This window comes from Seriola aureovittata, chromosome 11 (genome assembly GCF_021018895.1).
Source record: "Seriola aureovittata isolate HTS-2021-v1 ecotype China chromosome 11, ASM2101889v1, whole genome shotgun sequence".
Taxonomy (NCBI): Eukaryota; Metazoa; Chordata; class Actinopteri; order Carangiformes; family Carangidae; genus Seriola; species Seriola aureovittata.
The window spans coordinates 22,839,738-22,866,236 of record NC_079374.1 but is presented as its reverse complement, the minus strand read 5'-3'; the positions used below and the strand labels follow the sequence as shown (position 1 = coordinate 22,866,236).

General features: G+C 42.7%; 1 protein-coding gene across 2 annotated transcripts in view; it reads right to left on the bottom strand.

Moving 5' to 3' along the window:
• tmeff2a (transmembrane protein with EGF-like and two follistatin-like domains 2a) overlaps positions 1–26,499 on the bottom strand; it is a 116,999-nt gene that overhangs the window by 2,617 nt on the left and 87,883 nt on the right. Inside the window, exons 5-9 of one of the 2 annotated variants that reach the window (XM_056389510.1) lie at positions 25,143–25,239; positions 14,989–15,137; positions 13,066–13,125; positions 11,971–12,097; positions 557–715 (exon numbers count right to left, since the gene is read on the bottom strand). In XM_056389510.1, coding sequence (XP_056245485.1) covers positions 557–715; positions 11,971–12,097; positions 13,066–13,125; positions 14,989–15,137; positions 25,143–25,239 — 592 coding nt within the window. Of the gene's footprint in view, positions 1–556; positions 716–11,970; positions 12,101–13,065; positions 13,126–14,988; positions 15,138–25,142; positions 25,240–26,499 lie in introns of both variants that reach the window. The other variant, XM_056389509.1, reaches the window with a different exon arrangement.

The following is a 26,499-nucleotide window of genomic DNA, read 5'->3' as shown; positions in this document are numbered from 1 at the left end:
CTCTCATTTTGCCCCTCCTCTTCCTCCCCTCCTTTGCTCAGAGGAGCAGTTTTGTCTCGGCCAAAACTCTTAAAATCTTTTATTAAATGTCATAAATTGCTTAGGTCAGCTGGAGGCAGACAAGGTGCAGGGCATAAGTGTGTGTGTGTGTGTGTGTGTGTGTGTGGTTTTTACTGTGAATACAAAGCGCTTGCCTTCCCACACAGGTATCTTTGTGTATCTGTTCTTAACACACACAGACACATACTCATCTGAAAACGTGTATTGTGTGCATGCGTGCGTGCGTGCGTGCGTGTGTGTGTGTGTGTGTGTGTGTGTGTGTGTTTCCAGAGAGAAGGTGACAGTACTTTCTCTCTAGGCAAGGTGACCTTTCAGTTGTCTCCTCCAGGCTTAGGAGCTCCACAGCCCCCCCCCCCCCATGTGACTCCCAAATGCACACAACATGGAAAATGCTGCTCCCAGGCTCATTAGAAAGCTGTGTTTGAATGTGTGTGTGTGTGTGTGTGTGTGCGTGTGTGTGTGTGTGTGTGTGTGTCTGAGTTAGGGTATGACTCACCTGGTAATGCAGAGCACCACCACACAGATGATGACCACCTGGAGTGCTCCAATGATAGAGGCGATGAGGACATAGTGCAGTTTGCCAGAGCCTGGCACCACATAGAGTACGTTGTACTCTTTGATGTCACACTGGGTGCCCCTAAAACCCGAGTGACAGCTGAGATCACACACACACACACACACACACATACACACACACACATACACAGACACACAGACACACAGACACACAGACACACAGACACACACACACACACACACACACACACACACACACACACACACACACACACACACACACACACAGACACATGCACGAGTGAGAGAAAAGAAAGAGCGGGAGAAAACAAGTCATTCATTTGCACCGAGAGACAGTTTAATTATTTTTGTGTTTCTAATTGAAACGTCAGTACCTGTTTGATAAAGACATTGTGATGGAACAATGCATTTGTTTGACAGCGTGGTGACTGTGCTTTTTCTTTGCTGTGACTGTTGAGATGAACATGACTGATGGGGCTTGCAGTGGGAAACTGAAGCAGAGAGAGACAGCGCGAGTGTGTTCACAGTAAGCAGCTTGAAATGCCTAATGTTCTCTTCATTCTGGGCCTTTGTCCACGCTTAAGCTGGAATTATAGTTACGCATTAAGGAGATGTTGCATAGCTACTGTGTTGATGCTTATGCTCCAGCTGTTGTGTGCTTCCTTAAAGGTCCCATGTTGTATAAAGGTAGATGTCCATGTGTTGTTTGATTATAAATCAGGTCTAGGTTCTATATTAATACTGTGAAAGTATCAAAGCGCTCAGTCCACAGAGAAATGCACACAGCCTGTATTCAGAAACTGAGCCTTAAAAGGAGCTGTCAGGACTTCTGTAACTTTGTGATGTCACAACAAAGCAGTCACCACTCTCAGTCATGCCCCAAACCCCGCCCACCTGGACCCACCTCTGGCCTTCTGTAGCACCAAAGAGAGTGCAAGAACTGTGATTGTTCAGCTTTAGCTGCTTGTGTGTTGCCCTACAGGATTCTGGGAGCTGAACCATGAAGCAGGTTCACCTCAGTCTTAGGTTACTTGGCTTCACTGGGCCAGGACATTGGTGATCCTGGATAACCTTTATCATGAAACTGGGTTTCAACTTGCTCTGTTAACTGTTGGTGGCCCAGTCCAGCTCTGAGAACATGCCTAATAATAATATGAAATGTATAAAATATAATCACATAACTAGGAATTGTTGGGTCTCTATAAGTAATATTATAATGAGAAGGTCTAGACCTGCTGTATTTGAAAAGTGCCTTGTGATAACTTCTGTTGTCAATTGGCTCTATACAAATAAAATTGACTTGACTAGAAATAGGACAATAAGCTGTAGAAACAGAAATCCACAAGTGTGTGAATTATTATATATATAGTATTGTATGTAGAGTATTCTTTTACTTTTTGGATGAACAAATTATATCACATAGTATGAATGTTTGATGCACAAACATTTTAAGCGGCATAAGGCTGTTTATGCTGTTGGGTCTGAGCTCTATTAGTAACTGGAAATCATTAGTACTCGGCCTCACACGGGCGGCACCATTATGTTAACAGTACTCTACCTCATGAGCTGGACACCAAATGTGTTAGATTTCGGTTGTTTATCAATTTATTGGCTATCACAAATTAAGGAAATATTAATATTAAAAATATTAATATTAAATAATATCTTTAAAATGAATTAAAGTTCACGGGGCACCAGCCTAAACTAATAGGCAAAATAGCCAATATGGTTTTAGTCTCAATTTATTACCATTAATCTGGAACTCTGATTAACCATTAGCTTACTAACTATAACCAAATTACCAAATCAATAGTAAGTTACAGTTGAAGGATTGGAATTCTACCGAGTAGAGGTTGGCAATATTCACGCTTGTGCAACATTAAAGACACCAGTAGTTATACTTAAAAGGCATTTATTTACAATGGAGCAGAGTAAAGTACAATGTCTAATCTAGCATATACAGGTGTGTGTGTGTGTGTGTGTGTGTGTGTGTGTGTGTGTGTGTGTCTGTGGGGACACAGACAAAGGCAAGATGGCCGACTCAAAGTGGTCACTGTGACCACATGACCTGAACAAAGAAGACTACAAAGATGGCGGTAAACAAAGAAACTACTAAAATGGCCGCTGAGACCACCTAGTGTGTGTGAGAGGGGAGGTGTGAGTTTCTTTGTTAGCCTAGCTCATGTAATCTAAAGGTACCAGGTTAGAGGGGGAAGGTTAGCTTCATGCAGGTTCTAGGACTGAGACGTACTGCTATGTGTGTGAACATACGAGTACTCGATTAATTGTATGACTGACCACAACCTAAGCAAACATTACAACAACAAGACATCAATCAACAAGTACATTAACAAGTTAAGACTTCTGCTGATTAGCTATGCGGTGCTATGCTGTGCTGGGAGAGGTAAGGCCCAGTCCGTTAACGTTACCCAATCCTTGGAACAAGCAAAGAGGTCCTTTCCAGTGTTTTGTAAAGTCCAGTGAGTTTGGGGGGTTTCCTGGTGGAGTAAAGTCCTGTCTGGCTGTGTTGCTTGCTGGTATCTCCTTTGTTCTCCTCACAGAGTTAGCTGTTCCATGCTAACTCTGCTACGACTCCTGTTGCTTGGAAAATCAGCTGGCCTTGTGTTGTAGCCGCTGATTCTGAAGAGGATTTGGTTCACTCACAGTTAATCCGAAGCAGGTCGCTGTTGTGGAGGAGAAGAGTGTTTGCAGGCTGCTGGTTGCAGGCCGGCGAGAGAGCTAGTTTCTCAGGTAGCAGAGCTGACCTGGGCTGGGGCCTTGTTGCCCTTTGAAGAACCGAGAGGAGAGGGCTGGAGCTGCTCTCCAGAGCAAGCCAAGAAGGGAAGAGAGAGAGAAGGGGTCTAGAAGACTGGTTTTGTTTGTGACACCTTAGGGGGTCACATGTCACACGCTGGCCCACACTGGCTGGCCAGTGGGGTCCGTGGGGGGGAAGGGTCATCCCCAGGTGTGAACCGTGAGGAACTGTGGGGTGTGAATTCCTTTGTCCAGTGGAGCAAAGAAACATTTGGTCTATTGAATGACTGAGTCCCAACAGTCCCCCCTTTGTTGTCAGGATGCCACCTGACGTGTCATCCTGAGAGCATAATGTATAGTCCATTTGTCAGTTCATTCAACGGGTAACATCCGGGCATTTGTCAGCACTATCTATCTTGGATAAGCAAGAACAATCAGGTTACAAAGCAGAGTTCAGATAATAACCACAATGATCGAATAGTGTAAAACAACTAACATGTTTCCTAGTTACTCATGGTGTTAGTGAGGACAGGAAAGTCAGTGATGTTAGTTTGTTAAGGTGAGATATAGAGGGTGGCACCTAGAATGACAAGATTTGGAGTGTCTGGGTGAGTGTGCCATGTATATGCAGTGTCCTAAACTTGTATCTGATTTGATTCAGAATTTAGTTTGCTGCTGCTGCTGCTGACAAAACCATTGTGTCCATCTGGAAGAGTGTAGGGTACCCTGAGCCTACTTACTGTCAGTACTCAGTGCGGCGAACTCTGGAGCGCGGGTGCTTTAAGTTTTCTTTAACCTGTGGCACAAAGCTGTAGCACTTTGAGTAGCTGAAGGAAGAACATTCAGAGGCATTGTCACTGTCTGAATTAACATGGTCAGAGATGACGTGGTCATTGTCTGATCCATGTGTTGACTGGTCCTGTGTCTGAGCCAGAATTTCTGCGTAAGGCCGTCTCCTGCTCCTATTGTGGGAGTGCCTATCTCTACGCACTTGGTGGGCGTGGCGGTTACGCTCAGCACCCATATGTGGCCTTTTATCACCCCCCTTCGATCTGTTCTGAGGGTGATCTTTTGAGGTTACATGTCTGTGTGACGCTAAGGTGTTTGAGTTGCTAGGCTCAGTTGTTTTCCCCCTTGCCTTGGAATTGACCATGGTTTCCCAAGCCATTTTTGTCATTTTCTTTATTTCCTGCATGGTGGGCTTACCTTGATGCGTCATCAGTGTAACATGAGTGCGTACACAGGGATGGAGGTTTCGTAGGAACAAAGACTTGAAGGTGGAGTTCTGCTCTAAGCCTGGTGTGTTCCTACCCTGAAAATATGCATGCCTCAAACGTTGGTAAAAGTCATTGGGATGTTCATGGCGGGAGTGTTTTATTTGAGAAGCTGCAACCAAAGATTCTATCTCATCCGCAGCAGGAGAGAATTCTTCTGTCAGTGCTTGACAGAGCTCTTTGTAGTCATCTCTGACACTGGGAGGCAGTGATTGCATAAACTTGTGGACTGCTTTTGAGCTGGTCTTCCACACAAGTTTAGTTTTCTCCCTTTGGGTTGCATGGGGCAAATCAATTAAGTTGTGATCTAACTCCCTAAAGTAGTTTTCAATATGTTGATCAGAGCTGTCTGGATCAAAATGTTCAATGTCCTTTGCTAATAACTCAAGCGCTTCGAGGCGGGGGCACTGTGAGGTCCCTACTGATGAAGGCGAGACTATGCTAGCTGGACTAGAGGAAGGAGCTGAACAGCGGTCATCACTCTCATGGAGGTGCAGAGAGGAGGCTGAACAGTCCGGAAAAGTTTTGGTCCTTCTGTTGGAGGGGTGAGCACAGTTGAAACTGTTATGCATCAGTGGCTGATGGGAACATGAATATCCTCTACCGGATAAACTACCTGTCTCTTCATTGTCAGTTTCAGGAAGATGGGAAGTCAGGTGGGTGTAACCTCTGTCTCTCAGTGGAGGTTGAGGAGCTGACTTCATTTCCCAGGACTTAGGGTCAGTTGGGAATTTGTCCCATCCTCTGAGTGGAGGCGGAGTTAACCTGTCATTAAGGGAAGAGTGTGAAGCAGAGAAACCAGAATCACAAGCACTGAACGATTGTGGTGGAGCAAGGCATTCTGATTTAACCTTTAACAATTCTTCCTTGTGTGAACAGAGATCTAACTCTGCTGCATGCAGGTCTCCTAAGTAGCGCATGGCTTTCTTGTTAGCTTCCTTAACTTCTTGGAGGAGAAAAGCATTTTGAGCTCTAAGCGATTTTACCTCCTCCTCTAGGGCTGCTTGGCTCTGAAGTGAAATGCTGGTTTGCCTGTGGAAGTTCAACAGTACACATCTTAACAATGGGCCTTTGGATGCAGTCTGAGCATCACCTTTGTCACTGAGTAGCAAGTCTATTTCTTTACTGCACTCACTGGAATTTAACTTGCTGATAAATTCTAGGTAGCCAGGCTTCAGGCTCTGTGCTAGGGAAGAAATAAACTGCTCTACACAGGAGTTCTCCATTGTTGTGTCTGGGAAAGAGGGAGGTTAAACAAGTTTTTCACAAAACAAGAAGGCAATATAGTTGGCTGTGGTGTTGCGCTGGCAGACACCTTGTAGTGTAGTTTGGTAGTACACTAGCCTAACTAAACAATGCAGTGGCCTACACTATGGGGGGTAGCTTCCTGCGGAGGAGGGGCAGCTACACTAGTGGGCATAAAGATTAAGGACAGTAAAGGCAAGTGCAGGTTTACTGTCTGCTTAAGAAATGTTTCAAAAAGCAATGACTGAGATGCAAGGCAGTAACAGTCCAAAGATTATCTCTTCAAGTTGACTCAGGCTGTAATGCAAGGCAGTAACAGCTAGGTGCAGAACTTGGGTTTCACAGGGCTGGTAGCACGCTGTGGCTCTATCTCAGGCTCTATTTCTTACTCAGGCTGAAATGCTTGGCAGTAACAGCCAGGTATAAGCTCTCTGTGTTACACAGGGCTGTCGGCACACAGTGTTTAATGTTAAAGGGAGCAGCAATTCTGACAGCTTTACTAGATAGCATTGAACACGTGGTATTCACATGCTGGACTGAGGTTCTTACATTTCCTACAGAATAAATTCAACTGGAATTGTTAGCAACAATAGCAGGCTCTTGATACTAAGGCTTAAGTGTTAGCTATTAATAACTGGAGGACGTCTAATATTACTTCAGGTAAAATTAGTAAACCAATTCTCACCACAGTGCACTTGTTTGTAAGTACACCTGGACGTTTACTCCTGTGGTGGACTAAAAAAAATGTTTTCAACCTTTGCGGTTTTGGCCAAATTATGAATTTAATATTGCACAATTATGAATATTTGCCAACAGTACTCGGCCTCACACGGGGCACCATTATGTTGGGTCTGAGCTCTATTAGTAACTGGAAATCATTAGTACTCGGCCTCACACGGGCGGCACCATTATGTTAACAGTACTCTACCTCATGAGCTGGACACCAAATGTGTTAGATTTCGGTTGTTTATCAATTTATTGGCTATCACAAATTAAGGAAATATTAATATTAAAAATATTAATATTAAATAATATCTTTAAAATGAATTAAAGTTCACGGGGCACCAGCCTAAACTAATAGGCAAAATAGCCAATATGGTTTTAGTCTCAATTTATTACCATTAATCTGGAACTCTGATTAACCATTAGCTTACTAACTATAACCAAATTACCAAATCAATAGTAAGTTACAGTTGAAGGATTGGAATTCTACCGAGTAGAGGTTGGCAATATTCACGCTTGTGCAACATTAAAGACACCAGTAGTTATACTTAAAAGGCATTTATTTACAATGGAGCAGAGTAAAGTACAATGTCTAATCTAGCATATACAGGTGTGTGTGTGTGTGTGTGTGTGTGTGTGTGTGTGTGTGTGTGTGTCTGTGGGGACACAGACAAAGGCAAGATGGCCGACTCAAAGTGGTCACTGTGACCACATGACCTGAACAAAGAAGACTACAAAGATGGCGGTAAACAAAGAAACTACTAAAATGGCCGCTGAGACCACCTAGTGTGTGTGAGAGGGGAGGTGTGAGTTTCTTTGTTAGCCTAGCTCATGTAATCTAAAGGTACCAGGTTAGAGGGGGAAGGTTAGCTTCATGCAGGTTCTAGGACTGAGACGTACTGCTATGTGTGTGAACATACGAGTACTCGATTAACTGTATGACTGACCACAACCTAAGCAAACATTACAACAACAAGACATCAATCAACAAGTACATTAACAAGTTAAGACTTCTGCTGATTAGCTATGCGGTGCTATGCTGTGCTGGGAGAGGTAAGGCCCAGTCCGTTAACGTTACCCAATCCTTGGAACAAGCAAAGAGGTCCTTTCCAGTGTTTTGTAAAGTCCAGTGAGTTTGGGGGGTTTCCTGGTGGAGTAAAGTCCTGTCTGGCTGTGTTGCTTGCTGGTATCTCCTTTGTTCTCCTCACAGAGTTAGCTGTTCCATGCTAACTCTGCTACGACTCCTGTTGCTTGGAAAATCAGCTGGCCTTGTGTTGTAGCCGCTGATTCTGAAGAGGATTTGGTTCACTCACAGTTAATCCGAAGCAGGTCGCTGTTGTGGAGGAGAAGAGTGTTTGCAGGCTGCTGGTTGCAGGCCGGCGAGAGAGCTAGTTTCTCAGGTAGCAGAGCTGACCTGGGCTGGGGCCTTGTTGCCCTTTGAAGAACCGAGAGGAGAGGGCTGGAGCTGCTCTCCAGAGCAAGCCAAGAAGGGAAGAGAGAGAGAAGGGGTCTAGAAGACTGGTTTTGTTTGTGACACCTTAGGGGGTCACATGTCACACGCTGGCCCACACTGGCTGGCCAGTGGGGTCCGTGGGGGGGAAGGGTCATCCCCAGGTGTGAACCGTGAGGAACTGTGGGGTGTGAATTCCTTTGTCCAGTGGAGCAAAGAAACATTTGGTCTATTGAATGACTGAGTCCCAACAATGCAGAGAGAACAGGAGAGAGGAGAAGAAAATTATCTCACGCCCGATAAGGTCTGTCTGATGAAATGTTGTATTTCTAATCATGGAGAATGTTTAATATTGTGTGGATTATTTTTTTTTCTCACAAAAGACTACACATGGTGTACTTTTTTTATTTCTCGTTATCATGACAAAGTCGCCTCAGGTTACCCTGAGCTCCAGTGATGGAATAAGAGTGTTAAAGCATTGACACTGTCAGGAGTTGTTCGGAGTGAAAGAATATTAATTCTTCAGTGTCGGAAACTCTGAATTTAAAAACCAGAGTGGAAATGGAAAGCCTGGAAGTGATTCTGCTGACCTACACAACTACTGCTCTTTATCAACCGAGAGCGCTCTGTTCATATGTTCATGTCAGGATCTTGGTGGAATGAAAACACTGATGGGTCATTGGTCAAACTGTTGGCTGCGTTTTGATCTCATCCTCTAATGTTAACCTGCTCAGTGCAGGTTAGCTGTACAGCATAGGTTACCATGGTGATCTAGCCTGTTTAAAAGTGAGCCAGCTTTGTGACGTGGCAAAACCTGAGTAATTTCCATCAGATCACAGTCTGGGAACATGAACACTCGTCTTAGTTCATGCAGCATTTGTTTTTCTGCGCAAAACAAACATTAGGTACCCACCATTAAAATTGTCTCCTGTTTTAACACATGTAAATAAGTCACAAATAATAAAAAAAATAAGTATAATAATAAAATTATAAAAAGAGATTTACCTAAAAGTAGTCTATTGATTCTGCATTAATCTCCCCTATGTGATATAACATTAGGTTTTTTTAATATTAAGCTTCGGTATCCTGTGTTTTCAGATTTAGCCAGCTTAGTGTAGACATAGTCTGAGAGAGCCAAACACACACACACACACACACACACACACACACACACACACACACACACACATAAAGAGAGAGGGAGAGATACTAATGGATGATCTTTGTCCTCGGAGACAAGCTAAAATGGTCCCCCTTTTAATCTCTCTCTCACTCTCTCTCTTCTTTACCTGCTTTTCCTGTCTCCAGGGAGGTTGTTACCCACCAACACCTGCATATCCTTGTTTGGCACCAAGATACACACACGCACGCACGCATGCACGCACGCACGCACGCACGCACGCACGCACGCACACACACTGTACAAACACAGTCCCCTCCACATTCTCCATCCCTTTGACCTGACTGTGCGATGAACAGTGCAACCTTGTTGTGTTTGGGGTTTGTGCTCCGTTTCCACACACATGCACACACACATGCACACACACACACACACACACGTGTACACGGGCATGCACCACTCTCACAAAGAAAAGACCAGTGTATTTGGATGCAGCCTCCAATTCCTACCAGCAGTAGGGGGCAGCAGAGACATTTCTCTGTTAAGAAATGCTCTGTATGCAAGAGGACTCCCAGGCTGGGCGAGCTGGGACGAGCGAGGTTAGAGAGAAAGGAGATAGACAGAGGGGGAGAGAGAGATACCAGGACCCCCTGGCTGCTACACTATCAGGCTGTAAAAGATGACAGACCTGAGGAGCACACATGTACAGTCACTGTGTGTGTCTGCGTCTATGTGGGCGGTGGGTTTTAACACCATTCCTCATTGTGCCTCTATGTAAATTTGCGTATGTGCTGCCTGTGTTCGAGTGCATATTGGGTGCTTATGAGAATGTGTATCTACACTGTGAGTGCAGACACTGTCATTAGCACCTGTGTGACAGAGTGTGGCCGGTCATGTGTGTCCAAATGTGTGTTTGTCTCCATGTGCTGTTTCTGTCTTTGAGTGTGTGTATACTTGCTTCTCTTAAGGATAATTCTGGTTTATTACAACTTGGATCTTATTTTTGTTGGTTTGGCCACTGTAACAATAATCCTTATCTTAATTATGACCAAACCTACACAAGTAAAACCCAAGTCGTTGTAAACTGTAATTATCCTTTAAGTGAAAGGTTTGGAGTTGGGACTAGGTTTAAGTGAAAGTTTCAGGTAATATAAGCCATGTAGTGGTAACAATAAATCTCTATTAAAGGTCCCATGTTGTATAAAAGTAGATTTCAATGTGTTGTTTGATTACAAAGCAGGACTAGGTTCTATATTAATATTATGAAAGTATCAAAGCGCTCAGTCCACAGAGAAATGCACACAGCCTGTATTCAGAAACTGAGCCTTAAAATTAGTCGTCAGGACTTCTGTAACCTTGTGATGTCACAACAAAGCAGTCACCACCATCAACCATGTCCCAAGCCCCGCCCACCTGGACCCACCATCCAATCTTGCAGGATTGGGTTTCTCTGAGTATCTACCTGAAATCTGCTATATTTGTATTGGATCACTCAGAAAGCAGACAGCCAATCAGAGGAGTGGCTCAGAGCCTCTTCTCTTCTGATTGGCTCACCGATCTGTTGTTACTAGAACTCCAGAGAAAAGCCTGAGAGAGGAGATGTAAAACTACATTGAGCTGGTTTTTGATTCTTAAAACAACAAATATATCTTCTTATGAATCAATATGAAACAATGTTGTTAAAAATAGACATACTGATGTCGAACAACTGCATATATAGAGTTACATTTTTATTATTTGCCGCTATAAAAAATACTAAATTATTTCCAAGACCTTGCTGATGACACACTCGAGGAGTCAGTCATCAGTGAAGTTGACAGCAGTATCGTGGCGTGTTTACAGCCAAGTATTATCATTGGCAGACAGATGACGATGCTCCAGTGTGTGGGTTCTGAAGATGAAATGTAACTCGCGAAAATAGGATCATAATGCCCAGTTGAAATAAAAACTAACATCTACACAGATTGGGGAGAAATCCAACACAGGATTAATTTGAAGCCGTGCAGCAAATATGACTGGTCAACAGCCTATGACTACAGCAGGGGGTATATCAAACACTTACCCCTCTGAGCACACCGGCTTGTATTAATACAACACAAACAAGCCTGATTAAAAAACAAATGGGATCCAGCACATACCTAGCAATTGCTAAATGTTGAATTATCCAGTGCACACTTTTTCAGACTGTGGTGCAACAAAAGAACCCATCTGATGCCTCTTTCTTGATCTAGGCTTTGTTTATACCCATAAATCCATCAGTGTTACACTGTAAAAACACTGTGGCCAATATTAGCTAAGATAAATATAGTTTAATTGATTGCTACATTAGAATCTGTGCACTGTTGCTCATAATAGCCAATATAAATGTAGCCTTATTGATTGCTAGCTATTTAAAAACATTGATCTCATTATGGATTTATAATCAATAGTCCCAACTCAAGTGTGTTATGCTGAAATTATACCATATTCAGGAAACAGTGTGTAGTTACCTCACTTTTTAAGTTTCAGACACCGTTTTTAAATATTGTGACATTAACTGCTGAATACTGTCCAAAATGGGGAGTTCTGGTGGCCTAGTGGTTAAGATGCAAACCATATAGTTTGACTGCAGTGTCTCCAGTTTGACTCTGCCTCAATAACCTTTGACGCCCTTTGTCATTCGCCCTCTCTCTCTCCTCATTTCCTGTCACCAGTCGACTGTCCAATGCCCAAAAAGTACTTATCCCTACCCATCACTAATTCTCACATATACAGAAATACTCTGTGTGTGTGTGTGTGTGTGTGTGTGTGTGTGTGTGTGTGTGTACCTGCAGGAGGGCTGAGCCAGGATACTGGGGAACTGACACTCTCCGTGGACGCAGTAGTTTTTGTAGTGATCTGGACAGGGGATGTACAGGCCGCGGGCCAGCCCGTTCCTCGGGTCCTCTTTCTCCTCTACTGTGTCAACACACACAAACACACACACACAAACACACACAAAATCCATAAATACTGAATGCACATATGCTTGCGGTCGCCTGTGCACATACATTGCTGCACTGTACAAGAAAGACACATACTTTAATGAGAGAGGAAGAGATGCATTATTAAACTGTTTTATGGTTATGTTTAGACCCTCACAGCACTTGGTTAAGTTTAGAGAAAGATTGAGGTCTGGTTTAATAAAGAAAAAGTTCACTTCAGGCACAAGATATATATATTAAATTTAAAGGGGCTATTTGTAAGTTTTCTCTGCCGCTGACCGTGGTTTCTCGCTGGGAGTGGGTGGTGGTAATTGTCGCTTGACAAGAATTTCAGCCATCGTTGCGTGTCCAAGACAAGAGGATATAATTCGCCCTCTAAGCAGCACCATGTCTTTGGGGCAGACTGGAGACTACAGTGAGTCACTATCGGAAAGTGACAAGAAAGGCCGGGCTAACTTCAGTAGAAGAAAAGACGTAATAAAGACATGAGTTAACATCGGCATTGCTTTCCACCACTGGAGACAGCTGTTGGTGAGTAAAGGAATAAAGTTTGATGCTGAACTCGGTGGTACTGGTAAGTACACAGCTGTTAATGCTAACGTTGGCTATGCAGTAATAGCAAAACATACAAATAGCTCCTTTAACCAAAACCATGATCTTTCACTATCCCTAACCAGAGTGCTATTGCTGCCTAAACATAACCACAGACGGCTTTGGATGTGAACCCCAGTCTCTGGTGTGACAGCTGTGCACGTACCGACTCCACTGCCTTTAACTGTAGCTTTTCATCCATTCATTTAAAAAATATGTCCCCTCTGAGCATAATCCAGCCAGAGATTACATAGAAATATATTTGCTGTTGCAGTGTAGTTGTTTAGAAACAGTAGACGGAGTTGCAGCACATTATTTGACATCTGCCACCATTACGCGTGCACTCACCTGTGAGGTCAGTCCGTGCAAATTGTCCATCTCCGCCTTTGTTCCCAGTTATGATGTCACCTGGAAAAGACAGAAACACATTAAAACTGATCCCAGGTCAGTGCGGCCTCTCCATTAGGAGTTACACGTATGAACAAACACCAGAGACAGTAGAATGTAAATTATCATCGCAACAAAGGGCTGATGTGGTGTGTGTGCACCTGTCTAGTTAATGCATATAAATGGGAACCATTCTCCAGACCATCTCCTCAAAAGTAATATACTGAACAAAGGGTAGAATGAAGCGGAGTCAGGGAGGAAAAAAAATTAGAGGGAATAATGTATTTTTGCTCACCTTACTGAGGTTACATTGAATTCCCCTTTTCACAATGGCTAGACAAAAACCTCCTTCCAATCATAATCAGTTTATTGCAATTGATTTTTTTGTCAGTGGTCAGTGAATTTATTCCCTGAAACTGTGGGTGTGAAAGTATTTCCTGGATTTATGATGCAAGAAATAGAATAAAGTGTGAATTTCTCTTTCTCTTTTATTTGCCTGTGAAACACCAGATGGCTCAATAAAAGCAAAGAAACAAAGGAGCATTCTGATGAGGTCAGAAGCTGGACTCTTGTATGAATGACATTTAATTAAGAGTCAAACAAAATAATAAATAAATGAATTTTAAAACAGCTCAGATGCTGCAAACTAAACAGAATACAGCTTTTGAATTTTTCTAGCTCCACACGTCGATGACAACTTGAGATCTTAATGATGCAGCACCTGTTTTTTCTTTGAGCATCTGGTTACAGGTACAGGTGGAAAAAAAAATCTTAGCAAGGTTGCCAGTACTTTCAGTTGTTCCAGGCTGGTGTGAACGACAGTAGGAGGCTGAGAAAGGAAAAAATTAAATGTATAATTGGTCCCAATAATACGACAAGTGACACGTGGGGATATATTATAAACCAGCAATCTAAATGTCAAGGTGTCCCTTTGAATCCCTGGCATGGGGTTTGTAAGTCCTGCAGTTTCATAACAGAGTTTTATGACATTTGTTTCTCTGTCTCTCCACTTTGCCTGAAACTGAAGGTGTGGAAGCGTGATCGAATCGATCAGGGTGGTCTGACCCGAGGGGTGTGACTTGGGGGAATACAGATTTCTATTTGTGCTGGTTAGCTCTGATTGCTTTACTCCCCATTACTTCTGAAAGCTTTCATCTCGGTTCTCATATCTCGATCAATTGTCCTGTTTGTCCCGTGTGGATGCGGAACCAGTCGAACGCTTTCAAATGAATCTATTCAGAATCACTAAAACTGCGACTGTAGATGAGTCTCTGCGACTCTCTTTCCACCTGACGACGGTTTCAGTTTGATCTTATAGCAGAAATAAATCAAAACAAGAAGAAATGAAGACGTTGGTGGATCAACCCTCAAATAAAATGAAATAATATAAAATAAAAAAGAAGAATTCTTATGTGCCTTTGTCTTCTCCCACACGGATTAGCAATATGATTCAGTTTAGGGATTTAACCACACAGATTAATAAAACAACTTTGTCCCTGGAACCATTACAAACAAATACTGCATTCAAATAAAAGATACTATACTAAAAAAGGGGGATTACCATTCAGTAAAATTATCGAAACACATAAGAGTGAAGGCTATGTGAGGTTTTGAGGATTATCTTTGCATGCTATTCTAAAATATGATTGAGTGAAGCTATCTTTAATTATGAAATGTGGTTAGAAATGCAGCTGGAGGCAGATACAGAATCACGCTGTCTGCATTTAGCTTTGCAAGCTGCCTCATTTGCCCTCACAGCCTCACTTCAACTTGAAGTGAACACCTGTTCAGACGGACAGACTGACAGCCTCCGCTGAGTGTGTGAAGGTGTTGTTGTGTCTTTCAGAGTCAGTGGATGCATGCGTGTGTGTTTGAGTGTCTGACCTTGGCAGTGGCCCAGGTACTTGACCTCGATGCGTTCCTGTTTCTGACAGGACGCCTCCTTCACCTGACAGGGGTTGTCATAGGAGCGACCATCCGAGGCACACACCGGGTTGAAGCTGATGTGGGAACAGTCGATGTTGCACACACACCTAAAGAGCAAGAAATCATAACAGGGTAGTAAACTTCCTTGTATTTTTTTTATTATTGATGTCAAGATCTCAAATAAATCAGATTTGAAATATGAATGAAAACGAGAGCATCTTTATTCTGGTGAGACGTACGTGTGTGTTTGACTGCGAGACACACACACACACACACACACCACACACACACACACACACACACACACACACACACACACACACACAAATTCATTCAGGGATTAAAAATGAGAGAAAAAAAAACAAAAAGCTGTGCAGCCTGCACTCAGTCAGGATCGTGGACCATGCAAAGTAATCCTGTTCAAACTGGGTTTTGGCACATTCATTTTGACACAATAGCAAATGGATTTAACTTTGCAAAAAAGAGACAAGGCTGCACAGAGGCCTTGATTGACAAATGATGTCCCCTTACAAAGGCAGTCAGAGGCAATTAATAATGAAGGAAGTGAAGATAATAAAGCTGTACAGTTTGGTGTAGTGGAGGAAATCATAACACAAGAAGCGGCCACTGTTAGAAAGTTCTACGACATGAAATTTAGAGTTAGTTAGATATATTGACAGTAGTCTAAATGGAAAATACTAACTTATAAGCTCATACTAATACTAGTACACACTATTTGGCTTGCCTGAAAAAAATCAGAACTACTTGTTTCTTACCTTTAATTGGAAATTCTGTGTTATTTCACCAATCAAGTGATAATCACTGATTAGCCCAAAATTAACGCATTTACTTTGTGCAACAGAAGATTACTTTAAGTACAAGTTGGAACAGCTTTTCTAAATGACTGAGCAAAAGTCAAATTAAAAGTGTGTTGTTTGTCGTCTTTGGCAAATAACTGCTTACACCCATAATCCTTTTAAATGACTCATGTTTTGTCTCCCCTGTATATCGAATCAGTGACTTCTTTCCATAAAGCTGATAGTTGTGCTGTGTTTTTTTTTTTTTTTTTTTTGTGCCAGGCTGTGATGCATTCATTTCTCTGAATCAGGAGCTTACTTGATGCTTTTAGCTCTCGCAAATTAACCGGGCAATTTGCTGTCGCATCACAATTTTCTGTGAAATTTCAGTGTGAGACATTCTGTGCTTGTGTGTGTGTGTGTGTGAGTCTGTATACACAACATCTGCACAAATGAAGAGAGAGAGAGTGAGAGAGAGGGCGAGAGCACGTACACCTGCATGAATGTGCATATGTGTGTGTGCGTGTGTGTTTTTGGTGCACATGAAGTGTGACCCTTAAGTGTGTGGCAGGCCTGATCAGCAGAAATTACACCCAGATTGCCTTCCCCAGACAGTTGCTGCTGAGTAGCCCTGAACACTAGATTCTGTAATTATAAATCTGTCATTATTCTCCTGGTCTTTTCATTTTCCCCTGGTGCCACACTCTCCGTAAAGCACAGGCATTCAGCTGTCTCGCAGCTGCATTTGCATGCACGCCTACGTGGGCACCCGTCTACGCATAAATGTGTGCCCCCACACACTCACACTCTCTCACACACACACACGCACACACACGCGCACACACAGACACACATGCAGTAAGCCATGATGATTCGTACTGCTGACATTGATGTTGATTGAAACGCTGTGCAGCAAAGCGTGGCGGTGCTCAGCTCCTGTTGTAATGATGGATCAGCAAAGTATGATGTGAAGAAAGGCTTCGTTATGCATCTGAGAGGACACAGTCGTATGAAAGGCGCGCAAGAGCAAAATCTAGCATGACCCCGAAAGCGAGCCAACACAGCTACGAATGACCTGCCGCTGCAGAGGGGCACCTTAGACTGTAACGCCGTGTTTTAAAGCAGTGGTGGGCAAATGGTGACCCATGGGTCAAATCCGGCCCTCCAACAAAAAATATTTGCCCCCCCAACTAAAGCTGAAGTTTTCCCCTTCTTCGTCGTTAGCATTTTTTTCAGAAATTTGCTGTAAATGTAAATCCTCATACAATATTTAACAATTATTTAGCATCTAAACACAAATAGATTTTTCTAGGTAAACAACAACAACAACAACAACAACAACAACAACAACTGTATTTTCATTCAACCACAAATGAAGCAGGTTGCAAAAGGGTGAGTGTAGATAACCCAATCAATTACATTTTAGGTCTGGTAGTGCAACACAAAGCACACATTTATCTATATGGAATAGAGCTGCAATAATTATCCGTTTAATCAGTTAGTGAAGTGAATAATCATTTTAATCTTTTTTTTGTGTGTGTAAATAATCCTTGAGTTCAGCTTCTCAGATGTGAGATTTGTTTTTGACCGTTTTATGTTATTTTACAGTTTTCAATTAACTGATGATGATGAAACAGAAATGAAAATGAATTTTTTGTTGCAGTTTCTTTTTTTAACCAAATGAGTTTGAAAGTAACAGAAGCTGCTGAAACTATTAGCACTTACTAGCTAAAGGGAAAAGTGACAGCTGCCTTTGGACACCCCCCAAAACAACAAGTTATAAATCAGTTTTATTCATGAAAGAAACCGAACAACAACGCAGAAAAAAAAAACTGGCCCGTGAACCTAATTGATGATGCATGGTATAAACGATGAATTCACGCAAATAAAATTAAAAAACAACAACAACATATTTTCTTTTCATGCAAATAGTTTGGTTTCGTCTGCTGAGGTTTTGAGATGTCCACCTCGATGCCTCACTTTCAAGAGCTTTTTTCAAGAGTGTATTATCCTCTGTGGGAAGAGACTTTTTTTAAATGTCATTCTTTAACTGTGGGCAGCATAAATTAGTTTCTATTCACTTCTGTTTTTAAGGTGTAAAAATTAACACAGTAAGAGTCAGAAATAAAGATCTGACTAGTTCTGTGATATTTAAAAAAAAAAAAGATTATGTCTCCCAAAAAAACAATAATTTTCTTCACTTTCTCTCTCTGTGCTTTCTAGTGTGTGTGTGTGTGTGTGTGTGTGTGTGTGTGTGTGTGTGTGCGTGTGCGTGTGCCAGTCAGTGAGCTTGACCTCGCTGTGTTTCTCCCATATGCCGAGCTTCCCACTGAGAAAAAAAACAACGCTGAAAGAAATGTCATTCCAAGTCTTCCAAAACTTCTTGGAATTTAAATCAAATCTTCAGCCTGAAAAATACACAGTGCCATCACAGAATGTACCAGTGGAAATACAAGATCTTTCTACTCAATATAAGATATGACCTAAAGGTAAACACTACCCAGCTGGCAGCAACAAAACCTGCTGCAGATGTAGCCGGTTAGAGTCAGTTATTTCTCATTCAGTGTTAGATATAAAAACTGAGGAAATAACGATCTTTTAGTGACTGACTGACACTGTCAAAACTATATATAACTCCTGACCTGCCGAAGCAGACGGCCTTCATGCTACTGGAGTAGGCCCTGCTATTTCGTCTAGAAATATCGACGGGTGGTTACGTCAGGTTTGACATGAAGGAGCTGGTGCTCAGCAGGTTGCAGGTGATTAGAGAGTCTTCGATATTGGAGTCGACTAGTTTAGCGATGAAGTCTATTCAGGAAAATCCTCACAGTTCAGACTGTCAGCCTGACAGCCAGACTTACAACTTTGAGACTGTATCTCAAATCTGCCAATCTCCATGTTCTAATCACTGTTCCCAGCACCGGTTGGTAGTGAGGTAGCCCACAAAGCATTTGACACATTTCCTCGAAACAGAATGACAATTTTGTCCCCACTTTGTCACATGCACAGGCCATCTATATTTCCCACTAGAAATACAAGATGTCTTATCAGCACTTCATCTGACAGTAGCTTCACTGATCGGCCTTCTACTGACAACCCCAGTCTCTATAAGACCCTCAGGCTTGGTCTTACAAACACATCATTATCTACTGAAACATTACTGATAAACTGGTCTTTGTGAAACACGGCTTAAACCAAATATTATCTTACTTATTAATGAAGCTTCCCCACCTGATTACACTAATGCACATGCTGCTCGAGCTACTGAGCAACGCGTGGCATTCATCTATTTTCAGATTACCCTCTATCATGATGTTGATGCTCTTCCCTCCTGCTCTCACTCTCTTTCAACTCTACCGGTCGAGGCAGATGGCCGCCCACCCTGAGCGTGTTTCTGCTCCAGGTTTCCCGCCTCTTGAAAGGAACTTTTTCTTTGCCACTGTTTGCTCATGTGGGACTGTCTGGACCTGCGCTATATGAAAAGTGCCCTGAGATAACCTCTGCTGTGATTTGGCACTATATATATAAAACATGGACTTAAATGGACTTGACTTAGGGTTTTGAAAAAAGTATCAAATATTGTCCAATAGCAGATAAATTGTACTGTTTGAATCAGAGTGTTTATTGTCACAATTTTGCTATCATTGCATCATGGACTATGTATCTAGACAAGTGTCAAATCCTCAGTAATACAGATGCATATATCCTACAAGCAGAGTTTTCAAAACCCCATCAGTCAAAGCCAAAATGATCTGATATCAGCAGAGGCAAGTGAGCCTTTAAAAATTATACAACCCGACCATAATTTTTTGCAACAGCCACCCTCAAGACAAGATTAGGCTCACAATTTAAAGTGTCTGTGTTATCGTAGAAAGTATCTAAATGAGAATAGTTTGAGCATGAAAGGAGGCAGCCAGAAGAACTCAGGAGTTCAGAATAAAAGCTTCATTTCAGGAGCTTCTGAGCTAAAAGGAAATTTTTACACACTTGAAAAAAATAGAGAGTAGCCCATAGGCTTAACACTGCACACATGTATACATGTAACACACCCACCCCCCCCACCCCCAACAACCTCCCATCACTGAAGAGCTTTCAAAGTCTCGGCCATCCCGAGAGGCTGACGCTACTCGGTGGCTGATGTCTGGGCTCCATACATTTTTAATGAGGCCTCTCACTTTCTCCACAATAGGCACTATACCACCAGACTGCAGTGCGTCAACACATCCTAATGCTCCTCGCGCACACACACACACACACACACACACACACACACACACACACACACACACACACACACACACACACACACAGTCAAACACCTGCAGACAGGCGTGTGCAAACAGTCATGTGCACGCATGAGATGGCGATCACTTCGGGATAAATCTTCACCTCTCACTCACCATATCGTTGCTTCACACCCTCTGCTGAAGGTACATAGGGGCAGCGAAGTGTTAAACGAAAGTTAGCGCAATGTGTGAATGTGTGTACTGTACATATCTGCGTATGTGTGACATGTGCGCCTGAGGATACATTCTTAGCAGGATGTGTCTTATTGATTGGTTTCCTGTGATTTCCCTCCCATTAAAGCCCCCCCCCCCAGACTATCTGCTGGCTCCTAACTGAAAATGCCACTTTACACACATGTAAACACTTACAAACACACGGTAACGCACACACACACACGCACGTACACACACGTACACACACACACACACACACAGCAGCTGAGACCAACATATCCACTAACTGCCTCATGTTGTGTACAAATCCTTAGAAGCAAACCTTATTGCAACTGAACATAGCATTGATTTTCATAATCCTTAGCCTCAAATTTCACTGTAATCCTTTGAGAACTGAGCGAGAGAGGCAAACTGACAGAGAGAGAGAGGAGGAGAGGAGAGAGAGTGACAGAGTAAAAAGCAACGTTAAAGCAGAAAGGGAGACAGAGAGTAAGAGAAGAGAGGCTGTACGGTATATACAAATGATCAGAGGCAGAGAAGACCTACACACACACATGGCAAAATAATATTGTGGTGCTTTGTAGCACTGAATACTGTGAGTTTAGTATAATCATGGACGGATTACTGAATGGGCGTTCTGGGCACAGGCCCAAAGGGTCAGGGGGCCCTGGGCCAGATCTGCAGTTTGAAGTGTAAATATTTCTTGTAGGAAAGTCAATCAAATGACTACAAAGAGACAAAATGACCACAGAGATGCAAAACCCCCACAGAGAGACGCAAAATGACTACAAAAAGTCACCAAACACAATTAGCCTCAAAACAACCACAAAAAGATGCAAAATCTCCATAATGATGGAAAAAAACAACCACAAAAGTCACCAAACAACTACAACGAGGTGCAAAATGACTACTAAAGTCACAAAACTGCTACAGAGAGCTTGCAAATGGACCACAAAAAGAGGCAAAATCTCCACAAAGACATGGAAAACAAACAGAAAGAGAAGCAGAACGATCACAAGGAGACACAAAACAACTAAAATGTAAAGAAAAATAAACCACAAATTCATTCTGGGTGTCTTGTTTACCACGTAGGAGGTGTTGCGGGTTTTTGACATCGTGGCCCATTGTCTCATAATATGTCTATGGTAATAATGTGCGGAGGAACGGAGTGGATATGTGTGCGTGTGCACGGACCTCGCTTGATGAAAGTAGGGCAGTCTCGCACCCTGTGACTCGTCCTTGTCTGGCTTTTCATTGGAATTCCCTTTTGCTCTCCACAGAATGGGCTTCAATGAGGACATAAGTGCTGGCTTTGAGAAGCCCCTCGCTCCTTTGTCAGGTTCACACAGCAAGTGTCCCCGCAGCCCCTCTCTATGATTATCTCGCTATCTGCTCCTCCTCTACCTTAATTCTATCAACACTGATGGCTGCTATTGATGAGTTTGAACGCATAGGTTTTTGTGGGTAATTACAGTTCTACACCACAAATGGATCTAAATGGGTTTTCGTGACACTCTATTGATCCTCGAGGGGTAAATTGGTCCTTTTTTTTTTTTGCCTGCCGCTGGCCTCCAGAGCGCAGAGAGCCACAGAGGGCTGCTGCGAGGTCTGGGGATAGCAAGGCTCTTTTCCACAGCAGGGTCAAGAGCAGCATAGTTCAGCCAACATACATACTGTACTTCCCATCAGCCAGCGTGTTTCTTTTTCCTCACTGAATCTGCTCGGTGAATGAAAAATGATTACAAACAGAATCAAGAGAATGTTGCTTGGAGGGGAAATGGGCTGAAATAGCAATTTTCTCCTGACTCAGTGAAAGTCAGAGACTCATTTCTAAGCACATCATGAAAACAACTGTTCACTACAATTGGCATGCATTCTTTTATGCTGTTAAACTGTATACGAATAGGAATCACATTAAATATAATGAAGGAATATTTAGATATATAAATAATAATAAAAACAGAAATGTTTACACTCTGAATAATTGAGAGTCCCTCTGAATGGCTACTACATAACATATTTTTCAGTGATTTGTTTTTTTGCTTACTGACTCATTCATGGCCGTTTTCACAGTTTCAACCAATCAAAGCTTTGTAGGTGAGATTAAGAATGTGAGGGTCATCTTCCTGTGCCAGAGCCAGAACTAGAATTACCACCTCGAAAATGTAGGCCTCCGCCAACCAGCCAAGTTACAGGAAATACGGTCACAGTCTCCCCATCCTGAGTCACAAGCGTTGAATAATGGCCAGAGGTGTTTTTACATAACATTATGATGTCACAGTGATGTTGACCTTCGACCTTTTGGATATGAAATGTCATAATTTCATCCTGTTAGACATTAGCGGTAAATTGTGTGATAATTAGAGAATGAATTTGGGAGTTATTGCCAAAAACGTGTTTTGTGAGGTCACCATCACCTTTGACCTTTGCCCAACAAAATGTAATCAGTTCATCCTAAAGTCCAAGTGGACATTTGCGCCGAATTTGGAGGGATTCCCTTGAGGAGTTCCCAAGATATCGTGTTCACAAGACCAGCTTATCAGAATACTTTTACTTTTTCTTGCGAGGATTGACAACTACTTTGCAATCTTCCAAAATGTTGACCATAAGGACCACACAGTGCTCTTTCTTTAGTGCACAGCTGCAAACATGGTGAGAGACATTATGATGTTTCTCTGATTGCCTCATATGACACAGTGACCATATAATCTGATCCTGACAGGAACAACTTTCAAAGGAATAGTTTGAAATATGATTATTCGCTTTCTTGCCACTAGATAAGAAATAAGACTGATACATCTCTCATGTCTCCAGTAGCTTGTCTCTTTCCAAATTTAAAATAATCTTCCTATCAGCACCTCTAAAGTTCTCTATTTCACATCTTGTTTGTTAACCCATAAAAGGCAAAGTTTAAAGAAAAAAAAGAAAAGTTGTCCCCGATGTGTTTTCCAATCCATATGTGTAGGGGAAAAAAACACAGCTGCATGAATGTGTGTGTGAATGGGTGAATGTGGCTTCCTTTGTAAAGTGCTTTGAGTAGTTGATAAAACTAGAAAGTGAGAACACCCTTTCAAACAGGACAGGACTAACATGACCAAATGTCACACTGAATGATGCAGTGAAGACAAAATGGCACTTCAGTGTAATTACCAGACTACTGTGAGTCATTAATAATAATAATAATAATAAAAAAATGAATAAAATAATATCACCTCCTCCTCCCTCTCTGGACAAATATACATGGACAGCACAATAAACATAAATAAGAGAGAGAAAAAGAAAAGGTCATACAGCAGCGAACAACTTACAAACCAGTCTGTTTATTTATCACTGTACCGCTTCGATGAAAATACGTACAATTCATTCTTATAAGCACATCTGTTTATGGGGTCACTTCACCTGGTGTTTGATTACAGTCCTCTCTCTCTCTCTCCTCACCGTTTGATTAACTGGTGGTTTGTTTGATTGAAATCAGCTGCCGTCTGATGGAAACGACCCGCTCTTTGGGCTGCAATTACCTGCCTGATTATTCACCAGAAACATTCTTATCCAAACACCTCGGGGCTTTTGAAAGATTAACAAGTACTTGTATTTTCCCTTTTACAAGAGGGAACACTGAAATATTTATGTGTCTGTTTGTGTCAACCGCTTTCTGAATGAGATGCATTATTGACTTTGGCTGCCTCTCCTGTCTTGTCCATTGTTTCCTTATGTGGGGGCAAACGCTCCCTCCGTGTAATGTTCTGTATACATGTCTTTATTCCAGCTTTGTGCTAAATAAACTCCGTTTTCTGTTATGTTTTTGAGTGCACTCACCACTGACAGCGGACTGTACCTTTGTGACCTTATGAATTCCCCCCTTAGAGGCTGAGAAATTATCAATAAATCAATTTCTGTGTGTTAGTGTAATATTAAGGTGCATTTGCAGAAGTGGGTGGCATCAGGACGAGTGGAGTCCAGCTGTTTGTTATTTGGAGCGAGGCTCGGTATGCATCATGAAGCTGTTCCTTGGCATTACAGTTATTGCACACCAGGGCACATTATCTTTGCATTACATCAAGCACTTTGATAGAGTCATACTCTCAGGGCACTTCTAATTTCTAGGCGTAGGTCTGGGAATTTCTTATAAGCGCTGCTTTTCTTTTGCTGATACCAGCTGATCCTTGTTCCACGCCAGATCTGTTATGTTGGTTCATTAAAGCTCCATTCATGCTGGAGAGTGCAAATAAATAAAAGCTGATATTGCCTGGTGCTGGGAAACAGTTCACCAGTTGGGCCTCCATCTAATTAGGCTCTGCACCCACGTGTTTACTGTGTACCCCTGAGGATGTTTTTCAGTGCTGCTTCCTCGCTAAATGCGTGCGGGGGAGCTGATAACATATTACCATACATCCGTCTCACCTGCAGTAAATGGTTAAATTTATGACAAGCGTTATTTCTTCGCTGAACTAGTTTTCCGTGTGTGTGAGTCATTTTTGGCTTGACATTGCCAAGTCCTGTAAGGATAGTAATTGGATTTCCAGAATAAGCGAAAATCTCCTTTCTCTCTGTGCCCTGCTCTAGTAATTGAGGTTAAATGAAATGGTCAACCAAGCACTAAACCTCAGTGGGTGTTCATCAGCGGGTGTGTACAGTAGACAGACAAGTTTTTATCTAAATTCTCAGTGTTCACACTGACTAAATTCTTTAAAATAGCAAAGATGGTGGTATGTTTTGAGTGAGGAGGTAAGGAGGTTAAGAGGTATCAAGGTAACTGGGGCCTTGTTGCGTGGGCCAACTGGTCTCCCCGCGCTTTGACAATGACAAGTGGCGCTTTAAAGTGTTTTTGTGGGTTTCGTGTTTGTGCAAAACTCACCAGACGTCCTCTGCGTCCACGTCGCACTCGGCACCAAACTGGCAAATGTCACAGGTGGACGTCTCCTTCTGTCCCGCCTCAGCGGAGCCCTCTCCTCCTACAAGTGACAGAAGGAAGACAGAGGAAAAACATGTAACGCCTGTTTCACCTAGGAAAACACTTTCCTGTCCGCTTTTTCTTTTAAAGCCCCGCTGCTTCATTCAGAGGGTGTGAAAAACTGCAACAAAGCCCCGTAGCAATGCACCTCTCACAACGCAGCGTGACCGTGAGAAATCTGCCTCGGACAACAGGGCATTTACATTTTGCCATATCCCGCCATAATCCCACAGAAGCTATCTCCTTCATCCATTCACTCTTTCCCCCTCTTGTCTCCACCCTCCTCCACTCCCTCCCAGACTCTCCTCGCCCGACTCTCATCTATCACTCTCAAATCCCTGCTGATCTTTTTGGAGTCCCTCTTTTATTTCATCGCACTGATTTTCTCGCGCTGTGAGTGCGACGACTCCTTGGCGGTGGTGTGGGTACTGGCGTCAGGCTTATGGCGGCTTAGGGACCCCGCCGGTGCATATCACGCCTCATGAACGAAAAAAAAAAAAAAAAGAAAAAAAAAAAAAAAGAAGGCAATCTGGCCAATCTCAAATTGCATTCTCCTACCACAGAGGACTCCTCCGGTCTCTGCACACTTTCGCTCTTCTTCTCTTTCCCCCTCGGCCCCTTTCTCCATTAGACAAGCTCTATTTTTAAACTTACTAGATCCCGTGAGGACGACTTCGAGAAAAGAAGACGAAGAGGTGGAACTTGGCATCATTTCCCCATGTCATATCTTTAATCTCCCCAACACACACACACACACACATGCACAGACACCCACACTGCTGCCACCACCCATTCCTCCCGTGTTGCCTCTTTCATTTTCCCTCCTGAAACCTCTGTTATTTCTTGTGATCCCCTGTGACACGCTGGATGAATTGGAGAGAACTGTGGTCGAGAGGTTTAACCTGATTTTCCGCTGTCAAGCTTAAGTTGGGTTTGACTCTTATATTAAGGTCAAAGTCAGTTAACTTTACTTTGCTTTCTTTTGACTGTTGAATCTAGTTAGCATGGGACATGCCTCCTCCATAACTCTCAGCTTGGATTTCGTTGCTGTTGGGTCAGATTATCCCAACAGCCTCATTGTGTCTCTTTTGCCTGTGTCCAAAAAACACAATGCAGCCTGCAGGACTGAAAAGTTCCTTTGCTGAGGATGTTAAGCTCCTTTCAAACATCCTGCCTTTGCTTTCGATGTTTTTTTTCCTTTTGAAGCCGTGTCTGAAGCTGCAGGTGTTGGAAGGCAGCCACAGCGGTGAGTCAGTGTCCT